The sequence below is a fragment of the Strongylocentrotus purpuratus genome, unplaced genomic scaffold (genome assembly GCF_000002235.5).
Source record: "Strongylocentrotus purpuratus isolate Spur 01 unplaced genomic scaffold, Spur_5.0 spur5_scaffold_10, whole genome shotgun sequence".
Classification (NCBI taxonomy): Eukaryota; Metazoa; Echinodermata; class Echinoidea; order Camarodonta; family Strongylocentrotidae; genus Strongylocentrotus; species Strongylocentrotus purpuratus.
In genome coordinates this window covers 11,137,243-11,159,748 of record NW_022145595.1, presented here as the reverse complement: position 1 = coordinate 11,159,748, position 22,506 = coordinate 11,137,243, and the positions used below count along the sequence as shown (strand labels likewise).

At 40.1% G+C, this 22,506-nt stretch overlaps 1 protein-coding gene across 2 annotated transcripts in view; it reads left to right on the top strand.

Moving 5' to 3' along the window:
* The window catches only part of LOC755271 (Golgi-specific brefeldin A-resistance guanine nucleotide exchange factor 1), a 54,417-nt gene that overhangs the window by 27,350 nt on the left and 4,561 nt on the right, over positions 1-22,506 (top strand). For both annotated transcript variants that reach the window (XM_030979480.1, XM_030979481.1), the window contains 19 exons: positions 199-401; positions 3,991-4,114; positions 4,969-5,094; positions 6,162-6,244; positions 7,083-7,319; positions 7,661-7,760; positions 8,595-8,836; positions 10,526-10,643; positions 11,300-11,487; positions 12,202-12,355; positions 12,758-13,016; positions 13,550-13,692; positions 14,574-14,787; positions 15,884-16,083; positions 17,149-17,296; positions 18,093-18,319; positions 18,950-19,063; positions 19,680-19,854; positions 20,802-20,912. In XM_030979480.1, the coding sequence (XP_030835340.1) occupies positions 199-401; positions 3,991-4,114; positions 4,969-5,094; positions 6,162-6,244; positions 7,083-7,319; positions 7,661-7,760; positions 8,595-8,836; positions 10,526-10,643; positions 11,300-11,487; positions 12,202-12,355; positions 12,758-13,016; positions 13,550-13,692; positions 14,574-14,787; positions 15,884-16,083; positions 17,149-17,296; positions 18,093-18,319; positions 18,950-19,063; positions 19,680-19,854; positions 20,802-20,912 (3,166 nt within the window). The remainder of the gene's footprint in view (positions 1-198; positions 402-3,990; positions 4,115-4,968; positions 5,095-6,161; positions 6,245-7,082; positions 7,320-7,660; positions 7,761-8,594; positions 8,837-10,525; positions 10,644-11,299; positions 11,488-12,201; positions 12,356-12,757; positions 13,017-13,549; positions 13,693-14,573; positions 14,788-15,883; positions 16,084-17,148; positions 17,297-18,092; positions 18,320-18,949; positions 19,064-19,679; positions 19,855-20,801; positions 20,913-22,506) is intronic.

Below are 22,506 nucleotides of genomic sequence, written 5' to 3'. Positions count from 1 at the left end.
TTTGGTGAATTAATTCCTTGAAATGCTGCAGCGCTGTAATGGCAGTTACGCTAAAGCCGGGGTAATAATAAATGCGCCTCGGAATAGAATTTCTAGATAGACGGCGCTATAGAAATGCCTATTATTATTATTATTATTATGAAGTGTTATGAAGGGTTATGTATTAAATGTCATGAATCTTTTTGTTTGATATATTAGCTCTTGAATGGTGGTACAGAGCTGTTCAACCAAAAACCCTCGAAGGGGATAGCATTCCTGCAGGAGAATGGCCTCCTTCCGAACCCCTCGGACCCTCAGGCCATTGCAGCGTTCATCAAGGACAACCCCCACGTGGATAAGAAGCAAATTGGTGAATACATCAGCGCCAAGAAGAATGCCAAGATCCTGGACCCTTACCTAGAGTAAGTTGAAAGAAAATATGCCAAGGAACGATATTGATGGTGATGTTGGTGGTGTAGATGGTTCTGGTGGTGGTGGTGGTAGCGGTGGTGGTAGTGATGATGATCATGATGATATCGGAGATAACGATGATGGTAATGCAGAGCTGCCAACCATTCCATTTTTTGCCGAAATTACTCCGTTTTTTCCTCCAAATTACGGTATTACGTTTTTTCTTCATAAAATATGTTTTTTTAATTTTTGATTTTTAATTTTTATGCCTCCGCCACCGAAGGTGGTGCCGGAGGCATCATGTTTTCGGGTTGTCCGTCCGTCCCGTTTGACCGTTATCACAATATCTCAAGAACCATTTAAGATTTAAACTTAAGACTCGGGAATAGTATTTATCACCATAGGAAGACGATCTGATTAGATTTTGGAGTATGTAGGTCAAAGGTCACAGGTCACAGAGGTCAACTTATGAAATTCCTTGTATTGAGTTTGTTAGCGCGATATCTCAAGAACCATTTGAGATTTAAACTTCAAACTTAAGGATAGTATGTATCACCATAGGAAGACGATCTGATTAGATTTTGGAGCACGTATGTCAAAGGTCAAGGGTCACAGAGGTCAACTTATGAAATTCCATACATTGAGATTGTTATCATGATATCTCAAGAACCACTGGAGATTTAAACTTCAAACTTAGTGATAGTGTGTATCTCTATAGGAAAACAATCTGATTACATTTTGGAGCACGTAGGTCAAAGGTCAAGGGTCATACAGAGCTGCCAACTAGTACGGATTTTCCGTAATTGGTACGGAAATCAACGGCAATTACGGAAGCACGGAAACCCCTTCAAAAATTACGGATTCCCCGATTTCTGGACATGCCTATGTATTAACACATGCATTATGCATATGCGAGTGTTTTAGCGGTAATGATCGCGATACTTCCCGGGCCTCGGCCCGGTGGTTAACTTTTGAGCGCACGGAAATATCATCCGCGCCTCAGCCACGACCACTGCACACACATGTAGCTACATGTACCATCGAAAGATATGCACACCGCCCTGCCTATATGGGCTGCGTGTGCTAGCTTTCAGCATGCAATATATATCGGGGAGACGGCAAACTCGTCCCAAGTCCATTTAGCCACCTTGCAAACCAACCCGTACGGTACCATGTCCATGTGTAGTTTATAGCAGGTCTACAATTTTTTTCCCCTTAGTGATGGGTTCTCATTGTTATGATAATAAAAGTACGACTCGACTAATGATGAAGATGATGATGATGATGATGATGATGATGATGATGATAATTGTCATGAGGAAAATGAATGTACTTCCTTGATTAAACTTGAATTTATATTCAACAATTATTGTCATTGTGTTTTATTTCACATTATTTGTTGGATCATGTTTATTCATTTCATTTTATTCATATACCCCATTTCATTGTTGATAACAAAATATGATACACGAATAAATTTTGAATGAGCTGACACACAAAGTTTTGACCGATACGAAAGCGCATGCATGGTGGATGTGCTGAAACAAGTGGCACGATATTTATCTGGGCGAAATATGCATTGGCCGAGTGTTACACTACCGCATGTGCAGCAGGTCGGCCGTGGTCGCGTCAAACTTCGAGTAACCGACGGAGAAAAATGACTTCAACTTCATCGAAGAAGCGTTCTAAAAAACTGCAAACCTTCTCAGGTGATTACACCAAGAAATGGTCATGCATTGTTCCGTCGAAAAGGAATACAAACAGTGCCTGTTGTACACATTGCTCATCCGATTTTGGAATTGGTCATGGCGGTTCGAACGATATCCAGGTACATCTGAAGTCGGTGAAGCACCGGACTGCAGCGGCGGAGGCAAGTTCCAATTCCCGCAGTCATGACATCGCCCAGTTTTTCGTCGCAAAGGACAATTCTGTCACGAACGCCGAAGTGAAGTTTACTCAATTTTTGATAGAGCACAACATCGCGTTTTCAGCAGCAGACCACCTTTCACAACTTGTCAAAAATGCCTCTATGTTAATTGTAAAAACCTGAAGTGAATATACACACGTAAGTGAAACAGGGTAATGATACATCAATCCTCTAATAACCATTGTTTTTTTTATAGCACTTAAAATGATGTTATAAACAGAATGTTCTTGTTTTTACTTCAAGTCCTGTCATTCAGAGTGATGCTATTACCATGGTACTAGTAGTTTGTGTTGTGGTGTTGTGTGCAGCTCTACAATGTACGTGCAAATGCAGTCTTCTTGATGTTGAAAGCGCCGCGCTTGAAATTACTGATTTCCATCCAAAATTACTGATTTTTAGCTTTCAGATTACTGATTTTGGTTTCAGAGGTTGGCAGCTCTGGTCATAGAGGTCAACTTATGAAATTCCATACATTGAGATTGTTATGATATCTCAAGAACCACTGGAGATGTAAAAACTTCAAACTTAAGGATAGTATGTATCACCATAGGAAGACGATCTGATTAGATTTTGGAGCACGTAGGTCAAAGGTCAAGGGTCACAGAGGTCAACTTATGAAATTCCATACATTGAGATTGTTATCATAATATCTCAAGAACCACTGGAGATTTAAACTTCAAACTTAATGATAGTATGTATCACCATATCATAATATCTCAAGAACCACTGGAGATTTAAACTTCAAACTTAATGATAGTGTGTATCACCATAGGAAGACAATCTGATTAGATTTTGGAGCACGTAGGTCAAAGGTCAAGGGTCACAGAGGTCAACTTATGAAATTCCATACATTGAGATTGTTATCATGATATCTCAAGAACCACTGGAGATTTAAACTCCAAACTTGTTTAAATTGCTCTATGGCGGAGGCATCATTTTCGACTGCGCGCAGTCAAAATTCCATCTAGTTTTTTTTATATTTATTTATTTATTTTTAATTTTGTTTACATACCACACATCAAACAACTGCCTTATAATGGCGATTTGATCACAAATTCAATAAAAAACTAATTTTTAAAAATACTTGAAAACATACTTGAAGAGAAACATATTCTCAAAAAGAATGAAATGCCGATAATACCAAAATAACCAAAGAAAAAATACCTGCTTGTATGGAAAAAACAGGATGAGGAATGAACATTTCTGTATCGGAAGTGTGTTGAGTGTGGTTGTAAGTTTCATTTTCTATGAATTCCTTTTTTTTGCTTGAAATTCCTGTTTTTTGGCCATCATGATTCCTTTTTTTGGTCGCACAAGGTTAGCAGCTCTGGTAATGCTGGTGTTGAGGATGATGGTTTTGATGGCGATGATGATGATGCTGGTGGTGATGATGACATTGGTGGAGATATTAATGATGATAGTAATGATATTGGTGGAGTTGATAATGATATTGATGATGATGATGATTACAATAATAATGATAATAGTGGTAATGAGGAAGAAGATAATGAAGATTGTGATAGTATGATCAGGGAACTTTCTCCAAGTGGTTTATATTTAGTGCCACATTTCCCCTTCGGGATTATTCCCCAGCGCTATATAAGTACGGTATATTATTATTCCTCCTGTTTGTACCAGCTATTCTAATCCCTTTTACCATTCCTTTCTTTCAGCTTGTTTGGCTTTGCAAACACCAGGGTCGATGAAGCCTTGAGGATGCTCTTGGAGGCGTTCAGGTTACCGGGAGAAGCACCGGTCATTCAACATCTTCTGGAATGCTTTGCTGATAAGTGGCATGTAAGTGTGACCATCATGTCTAATGGCAATTTCAATGGCCCCTTTCTGAGTACGAGTATGAATATACCTTGTGTGTTGAAAATACTGCATTATTGATGTATTCGTTGTATACAAAAAAAAGACTGATAATTATTATATGTACATTTTTTTCTTCTTTAATATAAGTAATAGCTACGTTGAGCGTAAGCCATGATGAAGTAAAATGTTGATGTTTCCATGGATGTATCATGCATCATTTTTAACTTCAAGTTTTTTGAAGGGCAGTACACTCATTTAGTGGAAATGAGTATGAAGTATTTATATTCCAGTACTAGCACCACATGATAGAATGTGACAGATTATGACTGCATGAAAAAAAAACATTGTTTCATTCTTGTCTGATTTGGCAACCAAGGCCCTGTTTCATAAAACTTGTTATCAATAACAAGTTACAATAACTGTTATAAGCTACTGAAATCCTGGCATTTGGTTGGCTGAGAGCAGATTTGTCATAGATATTTAGCATTCGTTATTGATATAAAGTTTTATGAAACGGTCCCAGGCCTTTGCAATATTTACTCACTGAATGTTTAGGAAATGAATACATATATTCTTTTTTCTAACATTTTTCATATCCAAACATCCTCAAATATGAATATGATACAGTCAAACCTGTCTATAGCGACCACCCAAGGGAAACACAAAAAGTGGCCTTTGTAGACAGGTTCCTTTAGTACATGATTCAATGAGAAATCATTTTGAAGGGAAACCACAAATGTGGCCTTTGTAGACAGGTGGTCACTAGAGCAGGTTTGAATGTAGTTACTTTTGAAGTGCATTTCTCACCTTATTATTTCCCAACTATTCCATTTCAGACTTGCAATGGCCACCCGTTTGCCAACCATGACGCTGCGTTCACACTTGCCTATGCTATCATCATGCTCAACGTGGATCAGCACAACGACAACGCCAAGAAACAGAACATTCCCATGACGTTAGCTGTAAGTAGAGCTCTCTTAAGTTTACGTACATATATTTAATAAAGCTCTCTTTCTCTCTCTCTCTCTCTCTCTCTCTGGTTCTCTCTTAACTCATATCGTGCCAAAAACACCATTCTGTGAACGCACTGACATGCCACGCTCACATAATTGGGTTTCCGGTCGCTTACCATGCACACAAAATCTCTCTTTTGCTCGCGTGCCAGGTACACATTTTCGTACAAAAGTACACATGCTAATTGTTTATGCCTATTGTGCGATGCACATTGTGTGCACACATGGCAGCTTATTGTATTTGTGTAAAGCATTAATTATCGTTTCGATTTTGCGTGCTTCACTTATACAGTTACATTGGATTTTCCAGAGAAAATTGTGATATTTTATCATCAAATATGTCAGTAAAGATTTAGAATGCACGCACTTGAACCAACCCTAAAATAAACTTGGCACAGGGGGGATTTGTGGCTGGCACAAGAGGGATTAGCACTGTAGCACGGGATGCATTGCATGGGGGCAGCTTAAGAGTTAAAGTCTCCATGTTCAAACAATGCTACCTCACATCATGTTCTCCTTGTAGTCCATGCTGGAACCTGCAAATGCCTGATCAGTTACATTTAACAACTACAAGATATAATGTATCTCTTTGAAATCAAGAGCTTGCCTAGTTACATGTACACCAGGATAATAATAGCAAAGAGACCTTTAAATCCAAGCTGGAATCTCATCTTTTTTAACAATACCTTTACGCCTCGGAATAGAGTCGTCTAAATAGACGGCGCTATATAAATGCCTATTATCATTATTGTAATTAAAGAGTGTTTGTATTCTTAAAACAATGTTTCAAAGTTTGATGGAAACTAGCTCAATCCTGGTCTTCACAGTTCTCCTGGAAGACGGTTGTTGGAAAATATAGATGTACCATTTGATTTACAAGTTTTCCTTTATTTCAAAACTTTATACTCTTGTCAATACAGCATTACAGTATCATCATCTCCTTTGGTATTATCATGTCATACATGCCTCAATACTTCAAGTGGTGTCAAACTTATGTTTTCTTTTTCTCTTTTCAGAATTTCAAGAAGAATGTATCCAAAGTGAACGGAGGGAATGATTTTGATCAAGATATGTTAGGCGAGATATATAATGCAATCAAGTAAGTTAGAGGCCATAGGTGCTTCAAAATATTAGTAGCTGTGTGAAATAAAAAACAAAAAAAAGTTGTTTCTCACAGTCAAGATACATTCTTATAACTTTTAATGTTATTTACATTTCATGTTGCAATACTGAGCTTAATTTTGTGAGTAATGACACAAGTTTATTTTTCATGGTACATTGATTTACATTTTTGCATTTGAAGGTAAAAATACTTAGGTGTGAATGTCTAGAATAATATGCTTCAATCTGTTCTACCTGTGATATGTTTGGAAAAACATTAGAAAATTCAGTCATGCAGCCCATGACCCCATTTTATTAAAGTGATTTTGCATCATGTAATTTCATAAGTCCCTGAAACAACTTCTTCATTCCATTTTTCTGAAATCCCTTTAACAGTTCTACCATTTTTATGTGTGATATGTTTGGAAAGACGTTGGAAAGTTCAGTCATAATAATAATAATAATATTCGGTTCTTGTATAGCGCATATCACATTTAAACAATTCTATGTGCTTCCAAATTTAGAAATTATTACCCCGGCTTTAACCTAGCTGCCAGGTACCCATTTACCTCACCTGGGTCGTGTGTGGCAAATGTAGATTAATGTCTTGCCAGAGGACATTAGTGCCGCGGCGGGACTCGAACCGCGCACCTAGTGATCCACAGTCTGATGATATATCCACTCGACCACGACATCTCTACCTCATGTAATGCATACCACGATTTAATTATTGAAGTGATTTTGCATCATGTCATACAAAATGTTAGATTGCACAATGAAAACTTCCTAAACTCCCTTTACAAATCCTGCCTCTCTTTCTCTTTGTCCGTACTTAGAAATGAAGAGATTGTCATGCCTGCCGAACAGAGCGGTCAGGTCAAAGAGAACTATCTCTGGAAGGTCCTCCTCAAGCGTGGTCAGAAGCCGGGCAGTGAGTTCCTCCACATAGACGACGGTCATCTGGACAAGGACCTGTTCCTCCTTGCCTGGGGTCCGACCGTTGCAGCGCTCTCCTTTGTCTTTGATAAGAGCATGGATGACTCCATTACACAGAAGGCTCTTGCTGGATTCAGGTAAAATTCAAATTTTTAAAGAAATTCACCTTTGTAAAAGAATCACCAAATCACTTTAATTGGACACATGGATTTTATTTTTACTATATGAAAAGCCAGAATGTCTAATAATAATAATAATATTCAGCTTTTATATAGCACTTAATACATCTCGGACGTCTCTAAGTGCTTTACAGATATACTAAGCATTAATCAATGTATCCAGTTTTCAGAAACGAACCAGCTAACAATATATCTATAGAAGATTGGTAAATTATTTTTTCGTTATTCTTTATTTTTTCTAACTGAGCATAGTAATGTGTTTCTGCTAATCCATTTTGCTTTTGTATTCTCCTCTGCAGAAAATGTGCAATGATTTCCGCCCACTACGGCCTAACCGATGTCTTTGATAACTTAGTCATATCCCTCTGCAAGTTTACTACACTTCTGAACTCACTAGAGGTAAGAAATGGTCTTTTCTCTCAGTCTGGCACATTCATTTTTTTAACCTCATATTCATTATGAGGATATGAAAATAGATAGGAAAAGCCTGCCTGACCTATTCATTCATTCATTCATTCGTTTTGTTTCTAATTCTCGTAAAAAATACATTCAACAATATATAATACATATAAGAAAATCTATAAACAATACAAAGAATATGGAGGAGCCAGCAGAGGCCATTGGCCTTTCAAAGGCTGGGCTCCAATGGCCGCAGATAATTATACTTAGTAAAGAGAAAAGGAAGAGTGGGTATTACATTAACAAATGTGTTAAGGCTAATTAAACAAAATTAAGGTAAAAATTCCTATTGCATGAACCCGGTCCATAGACATGTTGATAGCCAGTGCCTTTCGCGACTGACAGAAAAGCCCAGGTTCAATCTAGCGCATTATCCTGGCAACATCTTTGGCGGAGAGGTAGGAAAAGTCGTTGCAGCCAAGACATCATCTATACTATACCCATCGTCATGGCTAAATCGTTGCTTAGTGCTCAAGAAATGTGTTGTCCCATATAATGTTGATCTATGTTTTGTTTTCCTACTTCATAGACACCGGAGTCCACAGCCATTGCATCTATAGCCCATCGTCATTGCTAACTCGTTGCTTAGTGCTCAAGAAATGTGTTCCATATAATATTGATCTATGTTTTGTTTTCCTATTTCATAGACACTGGAGTCCACAGCCATTGCATCTATAGCCCATTGTCATGGCTAAATCGTTGCTTAGTGCTCAAGAAATGTGTAGTGCCATATACATGTGATGTTGATCTATGTTTTGTTTTCCTACTTCGTAGACACCCGAGGCGACAGCCATTGCATTTGGGTCTAACATGAAAGCCCAGGTCGCGGCCAAGACCGTGTTCAGCCTTGCGCATCGTCATGGGGACATCCTGGCTGAGGGCTGGAAGAACCTCCTAGACTGCATGCTCCAGCTGTTCCGTGCCAAACTCCTGCCGAGCGAGATGGTGGAGGTGATGGATTTTGTGGATCCCTCTGGAAGGATATCGCTCATCAGGGAAGAGATGCCTACTGTCAAGTAAGTTACTGTTGCCCTCGATAGAAATAACCATCTGGTATGGGAAATTCTTTAGGAAAACTGACATTTGTCAACCTCCCCAAACCAGATAGTGTGACAAGCTGCCAAAACAAGATTGGCCATTTCGGCCACAACCTAGCCAAACTTTGTCTCCAGTTTTTCTTTATTTACCATTGTCAAATTGACAAAACTGATGTAGAGATCTAAGATCTGAATAGGGTAGATCTATTCTTCCTGTAATTATAATCTTAACAATGCATTTGTAAGGACTTAACTTTAGCTTATCTGTCCAGTTTCATGAAGCTACTGCATGCGATGATATCGGCAATCTCACACAGACTGCATTGCGTAGCCTCCCTCGTACTACGACTTATGATGCTCTTCGGTCTCTGTTTAGAGGCGCTCACTAACAACTGTTGATAAAAAATACTATACCCAAAGCCCTGATATCAATCGATCTAGATCCTCCGAGCAAGTTTATCATTGTTGGTTCTGGCTTGTGCGGCATTGAAGTACAGTAATCTTAACAGTGTTGCTCTTTTTATGCCTCCGTTACGAAGTAGCCGGAGGCATTATGTTTTCGGGTTGTCCGTCCGTCCGTCCGTCCGTCCGTCCGTCCGTACGTCTGTACGTACGTCTGTACGTACGTCCCGTTCTCGTGATCACGTTATCTGAAGAACGGATCAATGGATTCCTACCAAACTTTGGTCATATATGTATCTAGCAAAGTCGATGAACTGATTAGATTTTGGGGTCACGAGGTCAAAGGTCAAAGGTCACAGGGCTCATTATGTATGCAAAAACAGCTCGTGATCGCGTTATCTGAAGAACCGATAGATGGATTCCTGCCAAACTTTGGTCATGTATGTATCTTGTAGAGTCGATGAACTGATTAGATTTTGGGGTCACGAGGTCAAAGGTCAAAGGTCACAGGGCTCATTATGTATGCAAAACGGCTCGTGATCGCGTTATCTGAAGAACCGATAGATGGATTCCTGCCAAACTTTGGTCATGTATGTATCTTGCAGAGCCAATGAACTGATTAGATTTTGGGGTCACGAGGTCAAAGGTCAAAGGTCACAGGGCTCATTATGTATGCAAAAACAGCTTGTGATTGCGTTATCTCAAGAACCGATTGATGGATTCCTGCCAAACTTAGGTCATGTATGTTACTTGCAGAGCCGATGAACTTATTAGATTTTGGGTAACGAGGTCAAAGGTCACAGCGCCCATTATGTATGCAAAAACAGCTTGTGATCGCGTTATCATTAGAACAGATTGATGGATTCCTGCCAAACTTAGATCATTTATGTATCTTGCAGAGCCAATGAACTGTGTAGATTCTTGGTTCATAAGGTCCAAGGTCATGGGCTCATTATGTATGCAAAAATAGCTTGTGAACGCATTCTCATTAGAACTGACAGATGGATTACTATTTAACTCTGGATATCTTGCAGAGCCAATGAGCTGAGTAGATATTAGGATCATGAGGTCAAAGTTCAAAGGGTCATATATGTATATGAGAAATTGTTTGTAATCACGATATTCTGAGAACCTGTTAATGGATTACAATTGAACTTGAATTTGAAAAATTTCTTCTGTTTTGGTTTGTAAAATTGCTCTATGACGGAGGCATCATTTTCGACTGCGCGCAGTCGAATTCCATCTAGTTTCATTTGTTTTGTTTAGGTCTGATATGTCTCTCTTGGGTTCCTTCTACTCCTACTTCTCTCCTGATTCGTCCGCCCCCAAGGGTCCCACCCCTGAAGACCAAGAAGCAATAGAAGAAGCCAGTAACTGTGTTGAGGTAAGGCACCGATCAATCAATCTACTACGGTATGTAAGAAGACTCATTAGCAATTGTTTTTGTCTTGTTTGTTTGGGGTTCCATGCCGGTGTTTTATATTCAAAACACTATGGTGTTTCATTTTTCTCAGATAATTTTTAAGACCACTGGGCCTCGTCTAACAAGGAGTTGATGTCAATCGCAACTTATTTGTGATTGATATAAATCGTAACTATGTACATAAGAGATAGGAGACTGCAAACTTACCATTGATTTGGATTGATCGTAACTCTTTGTAAGACAGGGCCTGGGCCCTTTGTAGGATGAGAGAGTTTCTAAAATACCTCCCACTGCACATATGACTGAATTTACTGATGTAGTTTTTATGTCATGAGTCCTTTTATTCTTTTGCAAAAAGGATCTATATTTAGAGCACTCATTGAATAGAATTGGTCCAATGATTATTTCTCATGCATTCATATTTAATGAGGCTTCTTTGCTTCTTATTACTGAATATTGTGTATTCTCATAGGATTGCCGTCCGGATTACCTGATGAACAAGAGCAAATTCCTTCATCCTAACCCTTTATCTTTAATGCAACAGAGCCTGATGCAAATTTTGCCATAGCATTTAAAGGATCGCCTATTAATCACTGTATTTTTATGATTTTTTTTAGGATTGCCACCCGGAGCACCTGATAACGGAGAGCAAGTTCCTTCGTCTGGAATCGCTCCAGGAGCTGGTCAAGGCCCTGGTCTGTGCTTCTCAGGGTCCAGAGGCCGTCGACGCCCTAGGCCTGGTCTTTGACGAGGAGGCGGCCATCTTCAATCTGGAGCTGCTCCTAAGGGTCATCCTAGAAAACAGGTGAGGACCAACAGTGTTGCCAGCTTTCAGACCCTGGCACCTCATCGTCTGTTTGTTTGTTTTTTTGCCTGAAAAAACAAAAACTTTACATTGTTCAGAGTATTCGGTGCTCTATCTTGCTGTAGACTCTCTTCTGGCTAATGGGGTAAAACATAAAACCCAACTGGCATTTATGAATAAGCCTGTTTTTACATGCCTTCTTTTTGGAGGCAACAAATATTTACCTCTGTATAATATTATGTGTTAAATGCCTCTCTGGCTCTGGACAGATTTTTATAGAAACCATGTCGACAGGTACAATATATTCACATTAAAGCTTGTAAGACTTGGAACTAATATTCAGAATAAAAATTAAGTGGAATGTTAAGTCAAAATGCAGTGAAAATGGACCAGGATCTAAATATCTTATTTGTTTCTATTCCTTTCAAATTTAATGTAGTGAATTTCAAGTACTGATATAAAAAATGAATATTGTGCATGGTATCATTGCAAAATATATTTCTTATTACATATTAACTCCTGAAATATTTCTTGCACTCGTCATATGGATTTCTAGGAAGTATGAAAATTATGTGATCAGTTACACCTTTCCAATTCTAGGTACTGTAGGAAGGGCACTAAATTTTCAATTCTGTATACTAAGTAACTTCAGGTGTTATTATTGAATCCAATGTTCATTTTCTCCCTTGGCTCTTTTTTTGTTTCCTTGAACAGAGATCGAGTGAGTGCTTTCTGGACCGCTGTAAGGGATCATTTCTACACCCTGGTGGTGACCATCTCCACCCCCAGCTACCTGGTGGAGCGCGCCATCGTTGGTCTGCTGCGACTAGCAATACGACTCCTTAGGAGGGAGGAGTTCTCAGGGCAGGTGAGTTGAACGGAATGGAGTTGACTTGAGTTGAGTTCATTTGTGTTCATTTGAGTCAAGTTGAGTTCATTAGAATTGATTTGAGTCAAAATGACCTCAGTCGAATTGATTTGAATCAAGTTGACTCCAGTTTTAAAGAATTGAGTTGAGTCAAATTGAGTTCAGTTGAGTCAAGTTGAATTAAGTTGAGTTCAGTAGAGTTGAGTATACAATGGACATGTAGCTCATTTAGTTGAGTTTAGTTGAGTTCTTTGGATAGGTGAGTAAAGTAGATATAAATGGCACAGATTTGTTGGTTATCAGTTATTTTGGACTTAGTTTAGAAGTGTGACAGGAGAATAATTGTGACAACATAATGCAAAACCTTTTCAGTGACAACTTCCTCTCTTTTTTAAAAATCAGGTACTGACCTCCCTACGCATGCTGCTCATGATGAAGCAAACCGTCATCTTTGCTAACTGTCGTCAGATTGCGTTCGGTCTCTTTGACCTGCTGAGGACCAACGCTGCAAACATCCACTCCTCTCAGGACTGGTTCACCCTGTTCTCTCTGCTGGAGTGTGTTGGTGCGGGTGCAGCGCTGCGCCCCTTGGTGCAGCAGACCAATCCCATGGAGGATAGCGGGTCAGGAGAGATTGATCAGAGGTCACTAGGCGAACCAGGTAGGGTCGATGTTCTAAGCACTACTGTAGAGCCGTCCTTTTCAAGGAAAATTTCTTTTCTATGATACAGTCAGGTCAAGCTGATCTGTATCATGGCAAATACATAAACATAAAAAGAATGAAAGGTCCACAAAACATATTTTCACCCTTTCTCAGAACTCAAATTTATCTTAGCACTTCTTGGTCAAGCTCCCACTTATATCAAAGAACTGTTGAATTTCAAGCTTAATCAACACAATCGCAACTTGCGCAGTTCCCAAGATACTTTGTTGCCGCAGATCCCATCTATCAAGAACAAAAATAATGCTAGGTGATCGAGCATTAATTTTGCTTGTGCAGCCCCAAAACTCTGGAATAACTTACCATTGGAAGTCAGGAAATCAACATCTGTGAATATCTTTAAATCAAAACTGAAAGCATATCTTTTCAATTAACTGTAAATCTAAGCATATCAGGAGCTCTTTATTATTATTATTATTAAGAATATGTATAATACTGACTATATTAATATGTTCCTGAATCTTCCTGTGTAGATGCCCAGTCCGACAGTGAGCTATCGGCCAGCCGGGAGACCCTTGCCTCTGACCATGGGTACACCTCGGACAGTGAGCTCTATCGGAAGTCTAGACGGAGTGGCAGTGAGTCCGAGGGAAGCACCACCAGCAGCTGGCTCGTTGTAAGTTGACTATTTTTTCTTTTTCTTGTGACAGCTGCTTAGTTGACTTTTGCAGTGCATGTCATATTCTGCTGTAGTACCTTAGAGCGGGACTGCACTACTTGAAGCTACTTGCGTCCTCTATTTGGCAAACAATGCCTAAGCGGTACCCATTGATCCCCCATGGTCCCCTTTTTCTTATGTTAATTGAGAGCTTTTTTGATGAGATAACCTCCTGCCAGTGACCACGCAGGGAGGTCTAATCCCTCCTGGCCAAACGAGTGCAGACAGGCTTAAGCTCGGCTCAAACTGATTCTGTTATCAGGGCAAGGTTTCTTATCAAGTCTTGTAGACTGCTTTTATTGGAGTTGGCAGGCAGGTATGTTGTGATAATAATGATATAAGAATTTTGTTTACCCAGGGAAGCTTCATCAGCAAGAATGCTGTCCTTACTGATTGCCCTGCAATTAATTATCAGTTTTCCATTTACACCTGGGTACAAAGTAGAGTGAAATAAAGGCTAAGAGTCCCTTATCTCACAAAACAAGTGAATGTCATCAAATTTACACTGTACAGTGATAATTGGTATAAGTTGGTCATTTTTGCTCCAAGGTAAACGCATTAAAACATGACGCTCCACTTCAGCAACATTCTGCTATTTTATCAATTAATTAATAAAACTTAAAGGTATACAGTCAAACCTGCTTTAGTGACCACCTGTCTACAAAGACCACATTTTTTGTTTCCCTTGAAAATAGTTTCTCATTGAAACATGTACTAAAGTAACCTGTCTACAAAGACCACCTGTCTACAGAGACCACTCTTTGTGTTTCCCTTGGGTGGTCACTATAGACAGGCTTGAAAATTCTAAAGAAAATTCAATGTCTTCTTACTTTGTCTAGGTAAAGAATTCTAGTGAGGAGTCAAGCAGGCCACTGGTCAACCAGTTCCAGATTGCCCTGGAGATGGACATCTGCCATCACGACACCAAGTCCCTGACCAAGTGCTGCGAATCCCTTGCGTTCCTGGTCAGGGACGCCGCCCACGTCACTCCGGCCAACTTTGAGTCCTGCGTCCATGCCATCAGGATGTTTGTGGAGGCCACAGTGAACGGGGGTGAGGTTACAGCTGAGCGTTGAATTAAATAGAATTGAATTGAATTGCCATTCATTGGCCCTTTCAGGAAATTCTTTTTTCGCTGGTTTTACAGTCATTGTACATGTACATAATACAAGTAGAAATACATAATACAATAATAGCAAATGTACATCGTCACAAACATAATAACATTCTGAAAATGATTGTAACGTTGCTGAATTTTTGCTGATGTTTTGTTGATATCTACATAATATTGATTGGCTTTGATTGTGATACAAGAATATATTGCTCGAGCTATGACAATATTGGACGAGGCAAAGACGAGTCTGATATTGTCTTAGCGAGAGCAATATATTCATGGAAAAAGGCAAAAGTGGGTTATGGAAAGTCATTAAGAGTCATGGAAATTGGTTCTCAATTTTCTGTAAGAACCCTGTGTGTTGTTTGTAAGTTCTATCAGAGGGACAGTGTAATTACAGGGGGGTGTTTCACAAAGATCCTAAGTTGGACTTAACAATTATGGAAAGCCGTTATCATCTATGAAAATATTTTGTAAAATTTAATTCAAAAGGCATAAAATGTTGATTCAAATCATTCATATTTTCTATCATCAAGGAGATTTCATGTTCTTGATGTGGAATTTATTAAAAGTCTGAAATACTTGAATCTTCGCTTTTGAATATGATGTATTTTAAGGCTACAAATGGCTCTCCATAATTCTTAAGTCCAACTTAGAGTTAAGTTGGACTTAGGATCTTTGTGAAACACCCCCCTGATCAATGTTTTTACCAAAGGGCAAGATATGGTAATGGTATACAGGCTAATGCCGTGATAACATTGGTTCATCGGATATACCAGTATGAGGCATGTAGGAGCACCACTGTAAAGCAGTGTGGGCTATTATGGTTTAAAACCTTAAATGCTGTCATTCAAGATCGAAGTGAAGCAAATATTTGATAAATTGCCAAACGGACTGGTATGTCAATGTGAAAAGGGAGAATTTAGTAGTGATATTGTGATTTTATATATTGCATGAACTGTTCATTTTTATTAGAAAGAGCAATTTTTTAACCAGAATAAACAAGAAATGATTGTCTCTAATTTCATCTCACAGGAAAACTGAGGCATGAGCATCGAAAGCACCCTAAAGAGCGGAAGTCCGGCAAGAGCCACAAGGGCAGTGCCAGGGTCAAAGGTCGCGACATGTCCAAGACGAGGTCGGTGCCGGACAAGATGTCTCAGATGATGGGTGGTGAAGGAGATGAGGGTGAGGATGATGGTCCACCAGGCGGCTACCAAGCACTGTCCATACAGGTGAGTAACAATGGTGCAGGTGCAGTGGCGCAGCGAAGGAGGGGGAACATGTCCCCCTCTTCCCATCGAATGGAAGAAAGTGTTTTATGAAACATGCGCGATGTGCTAGTGCCCTTTGGTAAGGCATTTATCCTCATTGCCAGGTCTCTCTAAGAGGACCTTAAGCCGTTGGTCCTCTGGTAGCTTACTAGCAAGCATTTATGCTTTCTTAGCAGTCAGGTAAAACAACCACCACTACTCATATCTGTTGCACTGACTGAATCCCTACCGTCAACCTTATTCAAGCTCTGTCTAGGCAGGTTAGTAGCGAGTTTGAAAAAAAATAGTGGTGTAGCAAAATGGGCACATGCCCCTATTTCTTCCCATGGGATGGCAAAAAAGAATAGAAAGGGAGAGGGGATGCAACAAGTTTATGTGACCCCCTCCCACATCTTCCTCTCACGTGATTGCCTTGTTCTTTTGCACCTACATGTACTCCCTCTCCCCCCCCCCCTTATTGGATACCCAATAGAGTAAGAAATGAGGAAAGAGGTGGAAAGGGGAGATGAAGGCAACATGCCAATATGCCCCTGCCCCCTCCAACATCTTCTCCATTTCTTGATTCCCTTTTCCCCGCTCATTTGTGCCCCCTTATTCACCATTGCTACAGACGAATAAAAGAAAGGAAAACCTCCCTTTCCCTATCACCTTTTCTTCGAATCAAGGTCCTCTTACCTCCTCACAGAAGTCTGTCAAGTAGTGAATAATCCCTTCCAATCTTACATGTAACACAAGTAGGAGTAGGGGAAGAGGGAGGATACTTTGGATGGACAGTCTGCTGAAATTGTTAGAAGAGAGAGGAGTGAAAGAACTGGAAGTGGTTCTATTAGAGAAGGCTAGGAGCCGAGGGTTGTGCAACAGCATGATCGCCAAAGTCAATTGATATGGCACTTAGAGAGAGAGAGAGAGAGAGAGAGAGAGAGAGAGAGAGAGAGAGAACACAAGTTATAACCTGTACAATTTTGGGGGAAATGGAGATGGTGTGCATTAATTGATTGTTTTGTTTCCTTTACTCTTTCTTCGCAGCTCCTTGATCTGATGCATACCCTGCACACGAGAGCAGCATCCATCTTCAGTTCGTGGGCTGAAGAGGAGGAGCGAGAGGGCCAGCAGGTCACCATCGATGCTGGAGCTAGTGCATTGTGGGTTAAGTGCTGGTGTCCACTCTTACAAGGTATTTCTCTACTTTCTTCTATCTTGTTGATATTCTGTTAAAGGAGTCACCCGAGGAATCAAAAGTGTTTTGAATTGCAAAATCCATATCATTGCGAAGGGGAAGCCTTACTGATCAAATATAACAACTTCCCTCTTTAAAATATGTTTGGGGCCCGCAGTAATCGTCTCTCAAAAATGTTAATTTTGAGATCCAAATTTTCTGCCTTCACCGGTCCTCCGTAGAGCGTCAAGATTTGTGACGTCACATGCGAGACACAGCTAGCCACAAAATTGCATTTTAAGCCTTACCATGATATCTATATGATTTTTCAGCAAATTGTTGGTATTTTTCAAGAGAATATCTTTCCGTCCATATATAATTTGACCATGATTATCAGTTGTGAATTTTCTTCAGGTGACTACTTTTAGTCTTTTTTTGTCCCCTGTTGTTTCTTGTGCTAGCCATTTATTGATAATAATGATGTTAGAATTTAATGCCAAATATTTCCCCACTCTCTTTATCCATGTTGAACAGAAGGACACAAAACTGTTGTTTCTATTTAACCCCTTTTTATGATATAAAAATATCACAAATTGTAAAAATATGAGATGTGCTCTAATCTATCCTTAGTTAAAGATGTCCTGATATATCTCTGATATTTGCTTGTACATACTTATGTTTATTTTTGAATCATTGCTATGCTGTGTGGTACCACAAGATTAAAAAAAGTTACTTAAGATAATCTTATCTTTCAATTAACAAAAAGGGAAAAAATGATTCAATCCCTAAATTTCCTTATTCCACTCTCTTGCAGGCATTGCCAGGCTGTGCTGCGACACCAGACGCCAGGTGCGCATGCAGGCCCTGACGTACCTCCAGAGGGCGCTGTTGGTCCATGACCTCCAGACCCTGTCGGCGGTGGAGTGGGAGTCGTGCTTCAACAAGGTTCTGTTCCCTCTCCTCACTCTTCTGCTGGAGGATACGCACGATCCCGTCGGGATGGAGGAGACGAGGATGAGAGCTGCTACTCTGCTGTGCAAGGTAAGTTAACAAATTTTTTTAAAGGGGGTGTAGCATGGCAAATACTGGTTAACGTCATCTACGACTTCTTTTGGACAACTGCACATAAACGAAAGGACTTGATTATAAAGGTCAGTGCACTAGCGTTCGCGAAACAGATCGAAGTTCTCCTCGCGCTTCAGTTTCGCGTATGTTGCACGCGCGTGAATACTGCGGTCACGTCATCTGTAGTCTTATTATACTCGATTGGCCACCCGAAAAACACAGAGTCTCGTCATGCTACACCCCCTATAACATCAGAAGAATATTCATTGGTATTTCCAACAACAACACAAAACAAAAAAAATTATCTCATTTCTGTATCGTGGTTGATTCTCATTTCTGTATTGTGGTTGATTCTCATTTTTCATTATTTTAACTCTTTGTGTGCTTACTTTGACTTGTTGAACACACAACAATGGATTGCATTCACACATACAATGTGTAGGAATGTACACTGTATACTTAATGCAATTTGGCAATCTTAGGGTCTCAGTCTGTAATGAAATATTACACAGATTTATTGCTTTTATTTGTATTTTAATGACATATTTCAAGACAATTAGGAGTATTTAGCTAGGATTATTCATTCCTTTGCTTGATTCAATATAGGTGTTTCTTCAGCACCTGACACCACTGCTCTCCCTGTCCACCTTCACTGCTCTCTGGCTGACTATACTGGACTTTATGGACAAGTACATGCACTCGGACAAGAGTGACCTCTTGGTAAGTCAATTACTGCATTCTTTCATAAAATCTCCTTTCAGGACAGGATTTATGTCAAGTGTTACATTTAGTCTGAGTCTGTTTTAAATTAATTCTCTATAAGAGACATTACAAACAAAGTCTTATATGCTCAAGGTAGATTCTTGTGACATAGAAATGTAATTGTCAATCTATTTGGTAGAGTTGGTATTTTGTAGACCTTGACTGCAGAATTTTGTGAGTATATTTGGTCTTAATGATAGTAATATCTAGTATTTAGTATGCTCTCCATAGTAAACTATTTCACAGAGTTTACACAAAATAATCATACATAATATACAACTGAATTTCATCAAAATAGGTACAAACACAATGTTTATAATGAATAGGGAAAAGAAAAAGTATGTTTTAAAGAAAAGAGGGGATATTATTCCATTCTTTGGATAACGGTAAATTTGCAATAACCAGGTTTGTTACTTGTCTTGGGGAACAGTAAGCAGAAATGGGTCTCGAGAAGAGCAAAGATTAGGCCGAGATGGTTTATGAGATGTAAAGCAATCTTTGATATACATGTTGGCATCTGGTCATGGAATCTGTTCTTCATGCAGTTTATCCGAATTTGTTTTGTTCCCTGCAGTTTGAAGCTATCCCTGAATCTCTGAAGAACATGTTGCTTGTCATGGACACTGCCGGAGTGTTTGGGTATCCAGAGCCGGGTTCCCAAAGCCATCAGCTCTGGATCAACACCTGGGAGAGGATCGATTGCTTCCTCCCGGGCCTCAGGAATCAGGTCTTCACCCCTCAAGAAACTGGTCAGTACCATTAGCTAAACCTGTCCAGAATGGCCCTTGATAGTTATACATGTAGATAGAAGATTAAGCCTTATGGACAGTAACCTTAGTTTTAGATGCTGCTTAGAAGTATCGGTTTGCATGGCGATGTAGATATACAGTAGGCTTACGGTTGCACCATGTTGCACCTCTCCAACCGGCACTATAGTTCTCTTTAGAACTATAGGCTCAGGAAAGATTACCAACGGTCCTTTTCAGGACTATACACACACACACTCAAGAAAGAAAGATTACAGACAGTCCTTTTCAGGACTCCCCAATTCTCCCCCCTCTCTCACATGGTGCAACCGTAAGCCTACTGTATAACCTTAGTTTCGAGTCCAAGTATCGTAAGTTGGGCTTTCACTTCCCTTCAAATATGGATGAACACTTGAATGAGGATCAACTGCTTCTTTCCGGGCCTCAGGAATCAGGTCTTCACCCATCAAGAATGTACTGGTATTTATTGATTGTTGAACCTGATCTGAAAGGCCTGTAATTGGTCTGATAGACGAACACATGTAAGAGTATGGGCTAGGGGTAGGGGTTTCATGACAAGATGCATGAAATCATGCTTTCCGGTAATAAATGCATACATGGCTATGGCAAAATCATGCGTCCGGTAATTACCGGAAAGCATGATTTTGCCATGCACCCAGTAAATCTGTAAAATAAAAAGATTTTTGATGATTTTTTGGGCCCCATTCTATAAAACAGATGATGCACAGGTTTAATTAGTGGGTCGGTGGAATTGTGTGCATGCGGTACCTTCAAATTTGGTCTAAAATTATTAAAAAGTACCTTGTGCACACAATTCCTACCGACGCACTCAAACCTGTGCATCATTTGTATACTGTACTATCAAACACATATTTCGTTCCATCTATAAATTTCAGACCGTTCTGTTTACTTTGTTTTTCTTGGCTCAGCTCCCGTTTCCAAGCCCAAGTCTGAAGCCAACGTTCCGAAGCCAGATGTCATCCCCAGAGATGGAGCCGTGAGTCCCATTCAGAATGGACCTTCTCAAGCAGCCCCCGACAGTAAGAATCTCCAGACATAACCATAGCATAATTACAGAGATAGTTGGGACACACACACCTGTATGCATTCAAAGGTCAATTCATGGAGCCACAAATAGTTCCCTCTCACATACAATATATATGTGAGGGAATTTTTAAATGCTGCATTATTAAAGCCCCACTGAACTACTTACAGCTACTTGTGCCCTCTACAGTCCTCTGTCCAATTATATCACTTAGGTTATCTGACGCTCATGCATGACTGAGCATGATTCAACTTAGTGAACTGGTGTCAAATCATCACTGTGGCAAGTTATTTCTTGCTATTGTCATGCATTCAGGGCCTATTTGAAGTTAAATCTTTGTCACATGTTAGGCCTATGATTACATAACAACTTCAGCAAAGGTTGTTCCTAACACAGGCACACTTCACATGCTTTCCAAACATGGTACAGTTGACAATTGAGCAGAGAGTATTCCTGGTAACTCGATACCAGGAAACAAGAAGTTTCGTGGAAGTTCAAGATGCTTTTCGGGTGCAGTTCCCCGAGAGGCAGCCTCCAACAAAAAGAGCCATCTGGTACAATGTGAGAAAGTATGCTGATCACGGAACCAGTTTGAACAGGAATAAAGGACACTCTGGCCACAGACGAACTGGGAGGTCTGCTGAAAACATCCAAGTGGTAAGAGAGGCTATCCAAGCCAACCCACGCATAAGCACCAGGAGAAATGATACTGGAATACCACGCGCAACTTTTAACAGAATAGCAAGACTGGATTTGCATCTCCATCCATATCATGTTCATGTTCAGCACCAACTTCTACCAGCTGATTTTCCCAGACGACTTCAATTTTCACAATGGTTTGTGAACCGGTGCAACCGAGATCGACAGTTCCTCCAGTTTTTTACCATCGGGGATGAAGCAACGTTTTCCATGGATGGAATGGTAAACACCCACAATGAGCACGAGTATGCTGAACTCCATCATCCACCGGGATATGCTTTTAATAAGAACATGAGCAGGGAGAAAGTGAGTGTCTGGATTGGTCTTTGTGGCAATGGTTCATTGGTGGGACCTTACTTTTTTGAAGGCAACATCAATGGCAGGGCGTACCTTGACATGCTGAACAATTTTATTGTGCCTGAGATGGAACAGATCTTCCCCCGACAACGACGTGGAGCATTCCGCAGGGCCTGGTGGGCTCAGGATGGGGCCCCAGCCCACAGACTTATTGCTGTGAGGAATCGTTTGACTGAACTCTTTGGCAATCGCATCATTGCTCTTCATTTCCCAGTTGAGTGGCCTGCACGTTCACCAGATCTGACACCATGCGATTTCTTTCTTTGGGGGTATCTTAAAGGAAAAGTGTTCCAAACCCCACCGGCCACAATTCAGGAGCTGAGGCAACAGATAACAGGTGAAGTGAACCGATTACGACAAGATCAGGGAATGATCAGGCGTGCTGTCAGGGACATGAGGAGGCGTTGCGAGCTTTGCATGGAAAGGAATGGCGGTCATGTCGAGGGTACACATCCCTAAGCTATGCTTGTAAGAAATCAGACATTTCCTATGTCATTTGATTGATGAACTTCCAGTGCAATTCTAACTTGCCA